General features: G+C 37.8%; 1 protein-coding gene across 1 annotated transcript; it reads left to right on the top strand.

The window, feature by feature from the left end:
• The first annotated feature begins 1,618 nt into the window (after positions 1-1,618).
• Positions 1,619-17,434, top strand: trafd1 (TRAF-type zinc finger domain containing 1). The gene is made up of 11 exons (XM_022667424.2): positions 1,619-2,313; positions 4,008-4,045; positions 4,323-4,458; positions 5,322-5,375; positions 5,470-5,884; positions 8,756-9,120; positions 11,679-11,927; positions 12,539-12,668; positions 14,162-14,396; positions 14,680-14,740; positions 16,000-17,434. Exons 2-11 carry the CDS (start codon positions 4,011-4,013, stop codon positions 16,045-16,047), a joined length of 1,728 nt encoding a protein of 575 aa, XP_022523145.1. The 5' UTR covers positions 1,619-2,313; positions 4,008-4,010; the 3' UTR covers positions 16,048-17,434.
• The last annotated feature ends 89 nt before the right edge of the window (positions 17,435-17,523 follow it).

Raw genomic sequence — 17,523 nt, 5'->3', positions numbered from 1 at the left:
AAAGAAAAAAAGTAAGAATCCATCCCAGGTTTTTTATTGTTTAAACTGCCCGAGCGACTCTGCTAATATGCTTTAGGTAGAGGTGAGTAATAATCCAGGTCCATAAATTAAAAATCCATACCAGCATTGCATTTCAACTACATCGGCGGCTATGTTACTGTGTTTTAACCCGGGTCCGGAAAGTAAAATTCCATCCCAGGATTTTTGTTCAAACGTTGTAGCTATGAGAGGTGTGTAATCCAGGTCCAGGTTTATGTTTTATAGTCATATGGTATTTATATATATTTTACACACAGCAGTTGGGTAAAAAGGCTGCGCATAGTAGGGTTACAGCGTAGTACTATTTTTTTAATATAGTAGTTTTTATTTTTAATAAATATACTCCCTTCATAATTGATACATACACAAACATTAAAGTCAAAATAAAATGACTTCCATGAGATTTTCAGTGATTTTTATATTTTACACTTTTTCCTCAACTGAAATACAAGGATGTTAATTTATGTTTTCACCGTGTATAATATATAAGCTTCTTGTAAGGTTGAAAAAGACTGCTTACTATTCGTAAAAAGGGTAATAATATTCCGAAATTAATTTAAAAAAGGAAACAATATTGTTTACTCTTGAGTTTTTAGCCTGCATTTTTATTCTGCATTTTAGTCAGCAAAATGGCTAAGCTTTTAAGTGGCTGTTAATTATTATTATTTTTTTTTTAATCAATATAAAAAATGAATTTGGGTTACGGTTTCTGGTTGCATCTACTGCTCAGCTGTATGACAAGTAATCCCCTTGAACCATTTCTCATTTGTTCATTGCTCATTAAATAGCCAAAACAACCGTCATATGTTTTTTGTGTTTGTTAAAAAAATGAAGAAAAAAAGTATTTTACGAGGTTGACTATATTGATCCTTTGCCTGTCCTTTTATTTTCATTATTTTCTTTTAATATTCTTCGTATTTATTTATTCATTTACTATTTTTACAGTTTGTCAGCTGATCAGTTTATCATAATTACTGTAAAGATTATTGTTTTTCTAAAAAACAGTTCATATTCCTGAATAAAATAAAAAAAATAAAAGTCTTTGTCTTCATATAACATTTTGTACCATATCATTCAGCTCTATCAGTGCTTAATTACATACATAATTAAAAACACACTTCAGATTTTATTTTCCTTTTCATATTTGTATGTATTTATTGATTTACATATTTTTATTTGCACAAATGTTTTTTATTTGTTCTTATCGACTGGTCAATATTATTTAGATATCTATGGTTGTGAAACAGTTTGTCGGCTGCTCAGTTTATTATAGTTACTGTAATGATAATTGTTTTTCTAAAACTTTTTCATATTCCTGAATATAATAAATGAATAAATAAAAAGTTGTAATTTTAATTAACATTTTTACCATATCACTCAGCTCTATCAGTGCTTATTTACATATGTAATTAAATACATACTTTTAATATTGGTATGTATTTATTCTTTTTTTATTGTGTATGTGGTGTTTATTTGATCTTATACTGTATCTGTAGTTGTAAAACAGTGCTCAGTAGCTCAGTGTATCATAGTATATATATAATAAAAACTGCTTTAATTTATGCACCAGCAGTGTGTAAGACTGGTGGAGGAGAACATGCCAAGATGCATTAAAACTGTAATAAAAAAAACATGGTTATTTCTGAACTCTTAAAACTTTATAATTAAAAAATTGTTTTCTTTGCATTATTTAAAGTCTGAAATCTAAATCTTTTTTATTTCAGCCATTGTTCCATTGTTCAGCCATGTTCATTTACTCAAACATAAACCTATAAATAGCAAAATCAGGGAAACTGAAGTGGTCTCTATTTTTTTTTCTAGCTGAGAGCCTGATATAAAGTGGGACTTTTATTTTGAAATTAGCGAGGGAAGAGGCGGAAGAAGAGTGTGGGCTTCCTCCTCCGACACTGTTTCTAGTTTCTCGTTACCGAAAGCAAAACTCTGAACTGTGGGCTGTTTTTATAATGAATCAGTAATTTAATAAGAGCAGCGCGGCGGATTAACGCTGAGCGCGGTGTGTACTGAGGTCTGGCTGTACTGCCGCCGGTCAGACAGCTTTGTTTTAAGGTATTATCCGCTGTGTTTATCGGTGTTCAGTCATGATCGGCGTTAACGGGAGATAAATCTGCTTAACGCCCCGAAACTGCAGAGCTGAACTCTGATATATAACTAACTAAATAATCAATAAATCTGAAGCCTGAAGACGCTTTCTCCTTCAGATTAACACTGCCCGGACCCGCCGCTTCTCCTCTCCTCAGCGCTGAATAAGAAAAGGTAAGATACTGATACTGTTAATTATGGATGGAAACATTAGCCCGCCTGTCTCTGTCTTAGATAATTACTCTCATCTAACTGAGAGAGAGAGAGAAAGAGCTGCAGCTCAGGAAACACAACACCACACACACAACACATAAACACATACTACAAGAAAAACACACAACACTAACACATCACACATAGAAACTCAACACCACACACAGTACCACACACACTACACACAACACCACACATATTACATAAATAAAATGAATAAAAAAATGTTTTTTGTTATTTTTGTACTATTTTTTTTTATTATTTTCTGTGTTTTTTGTCTCTCTCTTATCCAGTGGTCAATTATTTAGGTACCTGTAGTTGTGAAACACACACACACACACACACACGACCACAAAACACTACATAAACACACACTATACATACATATACACACACGCACACAACACCACACCACACACAGCACCACACAAAGACACACAACACCACAAACACTGCAGCACACTCACACTAGGGGTGGGCGATATGGTCCTAAAATAATATCACGATATTTCATGGTATTTTTGCGATAATGAAACTCTTGACGATATGACATAACACTGATTTTTTTTCCCCAAGAATACACTACTGCACAATACTAATAATGCACTCCATGTATCTCCAAGACTACACATACACCACACACACTACATAAACACACACAGCACCATACAAATACAAAACACTATACATACACAACTGCAGTGTAATGTTAACATAATAGCTAGGATCATGCAGAGCCTGTAAATGTTTCCACACAGTTTCATTGCTACATTTTTTTGTCTCTAACCATCTTAGCTAAGTTTCACAATGCATTCCTTTTGCTAATTTAATTAACCATTATCTCATTATCTCTGTTTAGTAAGTCGTTCCCTCAGTGTAATGCATTATTTCAGTCTAATCAATTATTGTCTCAACTTGGTAAATTATTGCTTCATTGTAAATATACCGGTAAGTAATTCTTCTAGTTTTACTAATTCATCCCATTAATTTAATAAAGTGTCCCGTCAGTTTAATAAGTAACGTAATTTATTTAATAAATCATTGTTTTATTTGCAATGTTGTAAACTTTAATAAATAATTATCTTAATTTGATTGAGCTATTTTCTATTTTTGTTTTTTATCTTAAATTTGTATGTCTCTTAATATAATAATAATTCCCTTGTTTAATAAGTATGTCCTTCAGTTTGATGTAATTATTTTTGTTTAGGCTTTTCCTCAATTTGATAAGTCAGGTTGATAAGACAGTCAAAGTCAAGTCAAAGTGGTTTTTATTGTCATTTCAGCTATATACAGAGTACACAGTGAAACGAAACAACGTTCCTCCAAGGACCATGGTGCACATAAACACAGTGTAGACAGAACAATAGTGCAACAGTACAAAAGTGCAGACAGACAATACAACACAATACAAAAGACAGGTCTTTTCTGTAAGATAAAATAAATTGTCTTTACATTTTAGAAGGTTTGCTTTAGTTAAATTGTGGGAACAATGTTTTTAATTGAGCCAATTATTAATCAATGGAGTGTTTAAAATCTTGATACTCTAAAGACTCCTTTTGTTTTACAATGTAAATATTAATGGTAATTGTTTTTACTCACCAGAGAATGTGTAATACCTCTGAGACATGTCTTCTTTGGTCTCTTTGTTTGCACAGGTTATGTCTGAGGAAAGCACCCAGCTCTGCACCAACTGGTTAGTTTCATTTTCCTTTCTTTTGCTTCCACCCTTTGTTTTTCATTGGCTCTCCTTATGGAGAACAAACAGTTTTCAGGGAACAGACTGTATGAATCACTAAGTGCTTTAATAAAGGAAGGTTGTCTCAGGCATGTTCCAGTACTTACATTAAAGTGCTTACACAGTCCTTTCGTTATTCAGTTTTTAGGAATGCACTGATTTTTTAAAAATGATCTTTAAACCCATTGTTTTTTCTTTCCTGGTTCTCATTCTTTCCTCTCATTCAATTCCACAGCAAGCATGACATCCCAGAGGCCAACTTCACCACTCACGAGATCCACTGCCGACGGAACATCGCCCTGTGTGACGTGTGCCAAGAGCCGGTTCCCCGTGCTGAGCTGATGCAGCATAAAGAGCAGGAGCACTCACAGGTAATTCTAAAAAATAGGCCAGGCCCCATTTTACCCCTTGATACTAGCACTTAGCCTCTGTTTTGCATGTGCATGCCTAGGGGTAGGGTGAGGCAGTGAGTGAGTCAATGAGTCATAAGCCCTATCCGGATGGGATTAGTTTCTCAGAGGGTTCTGGGGTAATTTTCTCTTTTATGGGGGGTCCTCTGTGATTTTATTCCAGCCGGAATGAATGGTATGTGTTTTTTCTCTGAGAAAATGACAGGCTGAATTACCTATTGTTTTTCGTTGAACTCTGTGGTCCACCAGTAATTTTATTGCTGTCCAGACACACATGTCTGAGTTTCATCACCTCGCGTTTAGTAAAATAGATGTTTGTCCACTGCCACTGCTACTGAACGTGATGTCATGTCACCAAAAAAGCCTAAAAACTCACTGGTTCTCCTGTTTTTTCAATTGCAGTCTGGATGCAAAAGTTTTTATTACTGAGTAGAAGTGTGAAATATTTTTCTAAACAAACTCATGTGGATTTAATACAACTCTGCTAGCATAGTTAACTAACCTTACTGAAGCTCAGTGATTACCTGTTCATGGTAAAAAAATAAATAAATAGATAAAATAAAAAATTGCCTGTTTCCATGGCTGCAACACTCTGTTTGCATGCTGTTGTGTTCTGGGGGATGCCTGCACAGATTACCATGACATATCACTCAATTTAAATAAGAAAATACTGGCTGAAGCTCTGCTGATGAGACCTGACAGCGCCTAAACTCAGCATGTTTCTTTAATATCTGATAATACATACTGATTATGTTATGAGTTACTACAGAAAATGCAATTTATAATGGTCTAGTCTCTTCAATGTCTTTTTTTTCATCTTGTAGGTCCAGTGCAAATGTGGTCTGAAAATTGAGAAAAGTCATCTGGAGACCCATCAGGTATTGTTTAATAAAACTACATACCATTTATTAATGTCAAACATACCTCTGCTCTGATTATCAGTGCCTATAACACAGAGTCCGTTTCTGATAGAGCTCAGAGTGCAGCCAGCGACTGGTGGCGTGTCAGTTCTGTGAACTGGAGGTGACCTTCTGCCAGGCCAGAGATCATGAGGAGTACTGCGGGACCCGGACCGAACCCTGCCCTGTCTGTAAGTGTAACGTTATGCTGAGAGAGAGGGAGATCCACCCGGCGCTGTGTGGGAGTCTCACCCCACCGCAGGAGCAGAGGACTGGGATCCAGGCACCAGGAGCTTGGTTTGAGACCCAACCCATCCACAACCTGCTGAGAGCGCAGGAGAGGATCCATAATAACAACAGCACCGGGTCCACAGACCGCAGGGGTCCGCCACGCCCACTGGAAGGCAGACTACATAATAGCACTAGGGGACCAATAGGGGCAGGAGCCCGGAGGAACACAGAACCGAGGAACAACGAATTTGCTCGCTGTAAGTAGTTTGAAATTTGGGTGTTCATAATGGAAATAGATGGATAAAGGATGCACGCTGAATCTTAAATGCTTAAGATGAAAGTGTCCAGTTGCCTTTCAGTAAAGGAATCTGTAATTCTAGAGTTTTGTTATTCATCTAGAAATACGACTGCAACCATCCGAACAAACCAAATAGAACAGTTCTGCTACAGTCTTTAGCCTGCTCCTTAGCCCACATCATTAATCCTACTCCTTAGCCCACATCCTTGGCCTGGTCTATACCCTACTCTATAGCTCAGACTTGCACAAACTCTTTAGCCTAATGTCTTCAGCCAACTGTTTAGCCCGAAGTCTTTTGTCCACATGTTAGGTCAAATCTTTAACTTATTTTCAATCATAGATAATTTAGGCCTTAGCTTACTACTTAGCCCAAAGTCTTTAGCCCATAGCCAAGGCCCAGCGTTTTTTAGCATTTTCTTTAGCCCTAATTTTCAGTCCAGAGGCGTAGCCAGAAGGCTGTAGCCTATGTCCTAGCCCAAAGTCTTAATTTACTTGTTAGCCCAGAGTCTTTCACCTACTCTTTTGTCCAAACACTTAAGTTTTAAGTCAGTAGCCTACTTTCGTCCCATTTTGTTAACCAAAGGATTTTGGCTTGTCCTTGTTCTTAGCCTACTCCTTTTAGCGCAAAATCTTTAGCCTACTCCATTAACCTAAATTATTTAGCCTACTGTATAGCCCAGAGTCTGTAGCTTATTCCTTTAACCCAGAGTTTTAATCTTATTCCCTTTAGCCCAGAGTCTTTAGCCCAGAGTCTTTAGCCCAGAGTCTTTAGCCCAGAGTCTTTAGCCCAGAGTCTTTAGCCCAGAGTCTTTAGCCCAGAGTCTTTAGCCCAGAGTCTTTAGCCCAGAGTCTTTAGCTTAAGCCTACTCTTTCAGCCCATTCTTTAGACTTATCCTTTAACTCAGTCATTAAATTACTCTATAGCTTACAGTCTTTAGCCTACTTGATAGCCCAGAGTCTTTAGCCCGGAGTCTTTAGTCCATTCCTTTAGCCCAGAGTTTTTTGCCCAGAGTCCTTAAGGTTTAGCCTACTCCTTTAGCCCATTCTTTAGACTTATCCTTTAGCCCAGTTTCTTTAGCCTACTCCTTCAGCCCATTCTTTAGACTTATCTTGTAGCTCAGGGTCATTATCCTCCTCTGTAGCTCAGTGCCTTTTGCCTACTCTTTAGCCCAGAGTCTTTAGCCCAGAGTCTTTAGCCCAGAGTCTTTAGCCCAGAGTCTTTAGCCCAGAGTCTTTAGGTTTAGCCTACTCCTTTTGCCTAGAGTCTTTAGGCTTTAGCCTACTCCTTTAGCCCAGAGTCTTTAGGCTTTAGCCTACTCCTTTAGCCCAGAGTCTTTAGGCTTTAGCCTACTCCTTTAGCCCAGAGTCTTTAGGCTTTAGCCTACTCCTCTAGCCCAGCGTCCTTAGGCTTTAGCCTACACTTTTAGCCCATTCTTTAGATTTTTCCTTTAGCTCAGAGTCATTGGCCTACTCTTTAGCCCAGAGTCTTTAGCCCAGAGTCTTTAGGCTTTAGCATACTCCTTTAGTCTAGAGTCTTTAGGCTTTAACCTACTCCTTTAGCCTAGAGTCTTTAGGCTTTAGCCTACTCCTTTAGCCTAGAGTCTTTAGGCTTTAGCCTACTCCTTTAGCCTAGAGTCTTTAGGCTTTAGCCTACTCCTTTAGCCCAGAGTCTTTAGGCTTTAGCCTACTCCTTTAGCCCAGAGTCTTTAGCCTTTAGCCTACTCCTTTAGCCCAGAGTCCTTAAGGTTTAGCATACTCCTTTAGCCCATTCTTTAGACTTATCCTTTAGCCCAGTTTCTTTAGCCTACTCCTTCAGCCCATTCTTTAGACTTATCTTGTAGCTCAGGGTCATTATCCTCCTCTGTAGCTCAGTGCCTTTTGCCTACTCTTTAGCCCAGAGTCTTTAGCCCAGAGTCTTTAGCCCAGAGTCTTTAGCCCAGAGTCTTTAGCCCAGAGTCTTTAGCCCAGAGTCTTTAGCCCAGAGTCTTTAGCCCAGAGTCTTTAGGTTTAGCCTACTCCTTTTGCCTAGAGTCTTTAGGCTTTAGCCTACTCCTTTAGCCCAGAGTCTTTAGGCTTTAGCCTACTCCTTTAGCCCAGAGTCTTTAGGCTTTAGCCTACTCCTTTAGCCCAGAGTCTTTAGGCTTTAGCCTACTCCTTTAGCCCAGAGTCTTTAGCCTACTCCTTTAGCCCAGTCTTTAGGCTTTAGCCCAAAGTCTTTAGGCTTTAGCCTACTCCTTCAGCCCAGAGTCTTTAGGCTTTAGCCTACTCCTTTAGCCCAGAGTCTTTAGGCTTTAGCCTACTCCTCTAGCCCAGCGTCCTTAGGCTTTAGCCTACTCCTCTAGCCCAGCGTCCTTAGGCTTTAGCCTACACTTTTAGCCCATTCTTTAGATTTTTCCTTTAGCTCAGAGTCATTGGCCTACTCTTTAGCCCAGAGTCTTTAGCCCAGAGTCTTTAGCCCAGAGTCTTTAGCCCAGAGTCTTTAGCCCAGAGTCTTTAGCCCAGAGTCTTTAGCCCAGAGTCTTTAGCCCAGAGTCTTTAGCCCAGAGTCTTAGGCTTTAGTCCACTAGATATAATATACGGCCTGTAAAGTATGTTGTGGCATAATTGATAACAGTAATGATATTGCCATATTGCCCACACCTGGTATTTGAAGTAGAAATAAGACAGTATGAATTTTACTCTCTTGTGTAGATAATGATCTTTGCTGATCTGTGTGGTGTTCTCTGCGCAGTTGGGTGTGATTTAAAGGCTCTTTATTCTGATAGGAAGCCGCTTACTGTTTGATGGTGTGCAGGAACATAAGGATGTCTGAATGTGCTCATTTCCTCAGTGCTGGATCAGGAAAACGAGTTCGAGACCAACAACAACAGCCTGCTGTGGCCGCTTGGCCATCTGCCAGACTACGACTCCTCTGGTCTGGACTATCTGCTGGCCCTCAGCCTGCAGAGTGACGGGGAGGATCTGGGGGCTCAGGAGGGGATATGGACCGACGTCTGGGACCACCGTCTGGCCAGGGAATCTGCCCGGAGCACCCTCAGCTCCCAGCTGTCCTCCACCACTAACAACAACACATACAGCGGCAGTGCCCCCAACACCACCACCACGCCCCCCGCTCACGGCCCGGCTTCCGAGATCATGCTGCCCTGCGAGTTCTGTGAAGAGCTCTTTCCAGAGGAGGACCTCATTTTACACCAGGTCAGAGCCAAGCCTGCACTTATCTCCACTCTGCAGATTGCTTCCGGGCGGCTTCAGTTTTTACGGCTTCAGTTTCTTTCCTTCATCATTTTGCTTGTTGTTGAGAATAAAAGTTCATGAGTATGGTCAGTGGTATGCAGGCAAAGCTCCATTTTTAAAGCTATACAGACCACAATCCTTTCTTTTATCAAAAGTAATAAAGAAGATAAAATAAAAGTGCCCATAGGAAAACTTCAAGTTTAAAACCCAATTTTGCTTTTAATAACTACTTGTCTTCCCTACTGTTCTAAAATGTAATAGCTGTTACCATACATTCTGAGACATTCTAGTTGATGTGAGTGACCTTTATTTAGAGGGTGGAGGCTGTATCAAGATTGTTTCACGTCTGGTATGTTGATCTACTGCTTGACAACAGGCTTGTCTTTCGCTTGCTTTGGAACTGTACCCATAATAGACAGGAGGTCAAATAACTTAAACAAAAAGTCCTCAAGGCCTCGCCAATTTCTGCTAACAATACACAAAGGCTATACAAAGCACCTGAGCCCTTTATACAACAATAGTAAGGAAGTTCATTTAAAAAAGACACGGCAGTATTTTTTTGTAATAGTAAGTAAAAGAAATAGTAGTAATAGTGAAAACAGTAGTATCAATATTAGTAGTCATAGTAATAATAGTGGCAGTAGCACTATTAGTAGAAGTAGTAGTAGTAGTGGCATGAGTAGTAATAGTAGTAGTAATAATAGTAGTAGCGGTAATAATAGTAATAGAAGTAATAATAGTAATAGAATTAGTAGTAATAATAGTAGTAGTAATAATAATAGTAATAGAAGTAGAAGTAGTAGTAGTAATAATAGTAGAAGTAGCAGTAGTTGTAATAGTAGTAGTAGTGATAGTGGCAGTAGTAATATTAGTAGTTGTGATAATAGTAGTAGCAATAGTAGTAGTAATAATAGTAGGAGTAGTGATATTAGCAGTAGTAATATTATTAGTGGTAATAAAAGTAGTAGTAGCAATATCAGTAGTAGTATTAATAGTAATAGTAGCAGTGATAGTAACATTAGTAATATTTAGTAGTAATAGTAGTAGTAAAAATAGCAGCAGTAGTAGTAGTAGCAATAGCAGCAGGAGTAGTAATAGTAGTGATAATAACAGTAGTAATATTAGTAGTGGTAATAGTAGTGTCAGTAGTAGTGATTGTAGAAGTAGTATTAGTAGTAGTGATTGTAGAAGTAGTATTAGTAGTAGTGATTGTAGAAGTAGTATTAGTAGTAGTGATTGTAGAAGTAGTATTAGTAGTAGTGATTGTAGAAGTAGTATTAGTAGTAGTGATTGTAGAAGTAGTATTAGTAGTAGTGATTATAGCAGTAAGAGTAGTAGTAGTAGTGATTGTAGCAGTATTAGTATTATAACCAGTAGTGATTGTAGCAGTAGTGTTAGTGATAGTAGTAATAATAGTAGTAATAGTAGTGTCAGTAGTAGTGATTGTAGAAGTAGTATTAGTAGTAGTGATTATAGCAGTAGTAGTAGTAGTAGTAGTATTACTACCAGTACGGATGGTAGCAATAATAATAGTTATAATATATTATTATAAATAAATTATTATAAATATATCATAAATAAATTATTATAAATATTATAATAGTAATAATAGTAGTAATAGCAGAAGTAGTAATGGTAGTAGTTGTAGTAGTATTAATAGTAGTAATAATAAAAGTGTAGGTGATGGTAGTATCAATAGTAGTAATAGTAGTAGCAGTGTTATTAGCAGCAGCAGTAGTAGTAGTGTTAATAATAGTTGTAGTAATAATAATTTTGACATGAATGAAAGTCCAGTATGTATTGTTATTGCATTATTATACAACAGTTAGTTCCGACCTCACAATCTGATTGGTTGAGAAGTGTTCTAGCCGTGCTGGCCTTCTCACACTAAACTTGTATCACTCCGCCGACGCGTTTCAGAGTAACTGCGTATATACACAGGACACCTGCAGCAGTGCTAGCTTAGCACAGGCTAGCGCTCAGCCACGGCACGCTTGCCCGCAGCCCGCAGCGCTGGCTCGTCATTTGTGGAAAAAAAGGAATTAAAACCGCTCGGTTACTGCCGTCTGACAGCCAGAACGATAACCAGCTAGGCTAGGCTAAGCTAAGCTAATGCTGAGCTAAAGCAAACTACGCTAACCTAACCACAGTCCAGCCGGCTGGCTAAAAACCAAGACCACCCAGCAAAACAAGCAGAAATGCTCAAAAAATTGTTGTTGTGGAACTACTTTTTGGCGGAAGGCACAGTCCATATTAAAGCATATTCAAACTGAATTCTTAAAGTTCTTTGATTTATTTTCTTTATTCATTTTATAAAAAAAAAGAAACTGTTGTATAAAAGCAATAGAACACTCGAGGTTGTGTGTTATCACGAATAGCATCACAGCTGTGATGATCTACGACCGAATCACAGCCGTGATGTTATTCGTGATAACACACTCCCTCTCGTGTTCTATTGCTTAAATATAAAGCTTTAATTGCAGTAGCTTATCGTTGTGTTGTGCTGTTTTAATTGACAGACTGGCTGCAGTCCAGCCTCAGCCATCGCCTCCTTCAGCAAGCAGGCTTCCTCTCTACAGTTTGAGGACCCCTTCACCCAAGGAGGAAGTCACGTGATCCTTCCCCGCACTCCCAGTCCACCCAACCTGCCTCACTCTGTGTCCCCGCTCTCCTACAGCCCCCCTTCCAGCCCACTAGAGGGCGATGTGGTCATTCCCTGTGAGTTCTGTGGAGTGGCTCTGGAGGAGAATGTTGTGTTTCACCATCAGGTAAAGCAGCTGTGTACTTTTTCTTGTGCTTTTTGCAAAATTTATATTACAATATATTTCGGTCAATATGATATTAATAATAATTCCAATATGAACAGCATAAAAGACACTGTCTGTAGTGTACTGTATGAAATCACACACTAAAATTGTAAAAATATTTTCACAGTTCACGTTTGTCTCAATATTTTTACATGCAGACAAAATGCATGCCCCATATACTGCTACTTAAATACGTTTTAATGCCCTTTTTTTAGTTTATGCTGCACATCATTCAATTTCTTTTCTTTTATATTTTATTTTATTTCAAACTTTTATTTTTTCATTTGGACAATGAAACCAGTATAAACCAGTATAAACTTTTGTTATATGGCTCACCTCCATTCACCCCTGGCATTGCATAATACAGAGCTTTTAGCCGGTGCTCCCAGAAGGCTTACAATGCTAGTAATGGGGGCATAGAATTGCCCATGCAAAGAAATCACTATTTTTACACCATTAACAAGCTCAAAGTAGCTACAAACTTTATTGGTGGAATTGTGAGAACCTGGACATTTAAAACTAGGCACTGAGAACTTTGTTGTTTGTCTTATTGTGGTTTCATTCTTACTCAGGATAAGTGTGACCTCCGTCCTGGGGCAGCTTTCCAAACAGATGGAGCATCTCCACTCAAACCGCTCCACTCTCCCATAGAGAAGTGTGGGAGAAGCTCTCCTGAGAGGCAAAGGAGAGTCAGACACCAAGGTAAGACAAATTACTATGTCACTCCATAAATGTACAGACTCATTAAAGACAATTTCCACTTCTGCATCAAACCTACGTATATATATATATATATATATATATATATATATATATATATATATATATATATATATATATATATATATATATACCTATATACGTATATATATATATACCTTTGTATATAGCCTGTGCATCCTTTAGTTTTCCCCAAAAACTTCAGTGTGCCTTTTAATCCAGTGCGCCTTATGTATTAATTTTACTAGTCAGGTTGGAAGAAGCAGTAAAAACACTGCGCTAAAGTACAGAGTTATACAGGAGTTTCTGTTTAATTCTACAGCACCGAAACTAGAGCAGTACTAACCCCACTAAGGCTAACCACACGCTAACTCTTTGGCTGTTTAGAGCTTTTTCATCCTGTAGCCTGCTGCTAACCCCGGCTAACACTGCTGGAGCAGCATTAGCATTACTGTTAGCAGTTAGCCGCTAATGCTAATGCTCCAGCTTTAGTGGAAATCTTGAAATCTAAGCTTACTCTTAATAAATGTAAGCGCTTGACTCACCCAAATAATTCGTGGATTAACATCCAGCAGATTTTTTTTTTCTTTTTAAGAGTTACAGTTTTGTTCACTTAACTTGTAAGCTTAGCTTTACAGGTCTTGCCGCTGGGTGGAGCTGAGTTAGAAAAAATAAAAACATGGTGACAGCCCTGTTCCTTACTAGAGTTGCATAAAATGCACCGTATAATCCAGTGCGCATTATGTATAAAAATAAACCAGATAATAGACGTTTATTGATGGTGACTCTTATAATCCCCTGCACCTTATAGTGCGAAGAATATGGTCGAACATTTGATCGAATGCTGAATACTGAATACCAAACATAGTTTTCCGAAGGTTTTCATTAATTTTGCCATTTTTTGTCACTGAATAAATTTTCAAATGCTTTTCAAAGAAAAAGTTAAAACTTCACTTGAATTTAAAAATACGTATTGATAAGTGCTGCTGTTTGTATCATGCATTTGCTTAAGCAGTGCTACTTAATTCACACATTTGGCTACTTAGCAGTGCAGTTTTTGTCCGAAATTTACCTCAGCAGTGCTAACTACTCTACTACATCTCTCGCAGTCAGAGTTTCGGTAAACAAACCAATGCTTAGTCTAAGTAACCGCAGCTACCATTACTATCCTAGCCCTGCACAGCTTGTACCTTACAGCTGGTAAACAGATAATTTGTGAGGAGGGAATTCAATATACTGATACCATTCATTGCAGGTGACGCTAAATGCTTTACTTTATTTAATTAGTAGAGCATTAGAGTGAACCCAAACTTAAACGTTTGTTATGTGCCAGCATTGTAGCTAGCTATACAGCCATACAGCATACATCATTTTTGTCTGAAATTAATGCACCCCTACTGGGTAACATTTATTTATCTGTTCTATTTGACTAATATTGATTTATGTGTCTCTTTTCTATGTATGTGCTCATGCAGCAGACCCTGGAGAGGAGTTTCTGACACCAGCTCTTCAGGGCTGGCAGAGCTGCAGTTCAGATGCAGATCCATGGAGGTCCTCTCCCTTCATGAGTCTCACCTCAGCGGGGAAGAACACCAACGTGGAGCTGCAGGGGAAAAGCAGGAACCAGCGAGGGAAAGCCACAGAGATGTTCTCCTCTAACTGTGAAGTTCTGAATGACAGCCACAAGGTCAGCCCTGCAGGGGCTATAGGGTAGGTACACAGCTGACAGTAAGAGACTACTGCAGTTCTCTCATGTTCACTACAATTCCCACAATACCCTGCAAATCCAGGCTTTACCTTTACCTGGGACTAGCAGCTTAGTGTTTTTGGGTGGAAATCATGATTGCATAATTTGTGCCATTTTATCTTTTCCTTAAAATATCTAAAAACAGTTGCCATCCTTGTTTAATAATGTAATGTTTTAGCTATTTATGCTTTTTATATAGACGTTTAAGGTATAGTTAGATTTTTTTTTTCTCATTCCTCATTGCAGGCCTCCGTGCAGAGACAGAGCAGCGGGCCGAAACCCCCCAAAAAACATGCCGACATCAAAGGTAATTATTATATAAGATTTATTTTTTTAGATGAACAATTTCTGTATGTTCAATATTGTTTTGTCATTAGTTAGTTTTGTCACCTGTTAGTTTACAGCAGGAAAAAATGGGGGAAGAAATAATATTATATATAAATATACAGAGCTAAATATAATGGATATATATACAAAAATATACTGAGAATACAGAAATGTAATAAAGAACTATATTTAACTATAATAATACTAAAATGTCCTAAATATGTAACTAAACACAACAAAAACAGAAATATAGTACATATTAAAACAAAATAAATAAGTATATTAACTATAAAAGACTCAATAGGCAAAAGTTTTAAAATATAAAAAAAAACAGAAACAACTGACATATACTAAGTTTGTATAAGTAAAGATACAGAAATGTGCTAAATATAGTACATATTCGAAGATATACAAAATATTCAGAAATAAATATATAATAGAAAAAAACAGAAATGAAACAGAAATACAAAAAACAGAAACAGATATTTCCTGAATATTTACCTAAACATACAAGAAATATAAAAAATATATAATATTTATAAATAAAACACAAAAATAAAAAAATTACGAAATGTACAAAAGTAAATAAGGCAACCACACATAAAGATATATGTTAACAATAAAATATATTTAAAATACATGAATCTGCTAATAAACAGACATACAGCTCTGGAAATACTTAAGAGACCACTTTAGTTTCTGAATTAGTTTCTCTGATTTTGCTATTTATAGGTATATATTTGAGTAAAATGAACATTGTTGATTTATTCTATAAACTACAGACAGCATTTCTCCCGAATTCCAGATAAAGATATTATTATTAAGAGCATTTGTTTGCAGAAAATGAGAAATGGCAGAAATAACAAAAACGGATGCAGAGCTTTCAGACCTCAAATAATGCAAAGAAAACAAGTTCATATTTATAAAGTTTTAAGAGTTCAGAAATCAATATTTGGTGGAATAACCCTGGTTTTTAATCACAGTTTTCATGCATCTTGGCATGTTCTTCTCCACCAGTCTTACACACTGCTTTTGGATAACTTTATGCCTGCACTCCTGGTGCAAAAATTCAAGCAGTTCAGTTTGGTTTGATTTCTTGTGATCATCCATCTTCCTCTTGATTATATTCCAGAGTTTTTCAATTTGGTAAAATAAAAAAAAAAAACATTATTTTGAAGTTATCTATTATACTTATTATACTTATACAGCATTTGTCACAGTGTTTGATTTCTCCTCCAGACTCACAAGAAGCAGAACACTGAGAAAGAAGAGGAAGAGGAGGAGTGAGAGAGTCTGATGTTTGCAGGAAAAAGATGATTCACATTAACTGTACAGAAGTACTAAATGAATGTGTGTGAGAGAGAGTGTGTGTGAGAGAGAGTGTGTGTGAGAGAGAGTGTGTGTGAGAGAGAGTGTGTGTGAGAGAGAGTGTGTGTGAGAGAGAGTGTGTGTGAGAGAGAGTGTGTGTGTGAGAGAGAGTGTGTGTGTGTGAGAGAGAGTGTGTGTGTGTGAGAGAGAGTGTGTGTGTGTGAGAGAGAGTGTGTGTGTGTGAGAGAGAGTGTGTGTGTGTGAGAGAGAGAGTGTATGTGTGAGAGAGAGAGTGTGTGTGTGAGAGAGAGAGTGTGTGTGTGAGAGAGTGTGTGTGTGAGAGAGAGAGTGTGTGTGTGAGAGAGAGTGTGTGTGTGAGAGAGAGTGTGTGTGTGAGAGAGAGTGCAAGAGAGACTGTGAAAGAGACTGTTAAAGTGAGTGAGAGCGTGAGTGAGAGCGTGAGTGAGAGAGAGAGCGCAAGAGAGAGAGAGAGTGTGAAAGAGCGCGAGATAGTGTGCGAGAGTGTGAGAGTGAGAGAGAAAGAGAGAGAAAGAGAGAGTGTGTGAGAGATTGCGAGAGAGTGAGAGTGAGAGCGAGTGCGAGAGAGTGCGAGAGAGTGCGAGAGAGTGCGAGAGAGTGCGAGAGAGTGCGAGAGAGTGCGAGAGAGTGTGTGAGAGTGTGTGAGAGTGCGTGAGAGTGTGTGAGAGTGCGAGAGAGTGCGAGAGAAAGAGAGTGCGAGTGCGAGAGTGTGTGAGAGATTGCGAGAGAGTGAGAGAGAGAGTGCGAGAGAGTGTGAAAGAGCGCGAGAGAGTGTGTGAGAGGAAAGTATGTGGGTCCATATTTGTGTTTGTGCTTTAAAAATGTCTAAAATTATATTATACTCTATTGATTTCTAATCTACTTTGCTTTTGTTGCACTACTTTTAAACTCTGTTTGTATTTTCTGTTCCAATTTGTTTTATATACTTTTAACTACTTTAATATTTTACAATTCAACGAGACTGGAAGGATGCTATAGCTTTTTATATTTTCCTAAAATCTATAAGTATAAAAATACCTGTTATTGATGTTAAATTGATACGTATATTCTTTGATTTCTGATTTTGCCTAATGTGTACCGTACAAAAAAAAAAAATGTTTGAAAGTATCAAAGCAGAATGTGTAATCTTTTGATATTCTTCGGATTAGGTTATTAAAAGTCTCTATCTCAGATTGTCTCCAGGTTTGTGAGTAACAGACTGTGAGTGCAGTGTGAGATTGACTGTAATCTGTTCATTACAGTTATAGTTACCATAATCAGAAACTAAGATTTTTCAAATTGATGTTTAATTTCATGATGTCTCTTAAAATTAAACTCCTTAATTACAGCAACTTTTAGGCCTGTTTTTCTGCGCCAGAAATGCGCACCCTCTCCGCCTTTAGACTCTTTTGCCCCGTTTTTCTGAGCTAGAAATGC

This window comes from Astyanax mexicanus, chromosome 22 (genome assembly GCF_023375975.1).
Source record: "Astyanax mexicanus isolate ESR-SI-001 chromosome 22, AstMex3_surface, whole genome shotgun sequence".
NCBI lineage: Eukaryota > Metazoa > Chordata > Actinopteri > Characiformes > Acestrorhamphidae > Astyanax > Astyanax mexicanus.
The sequence above is the reverse complement of the archived record's forward strand: the minus strand, read 5'-3'. Positions and strand labels throughout refer to the sequence as shown.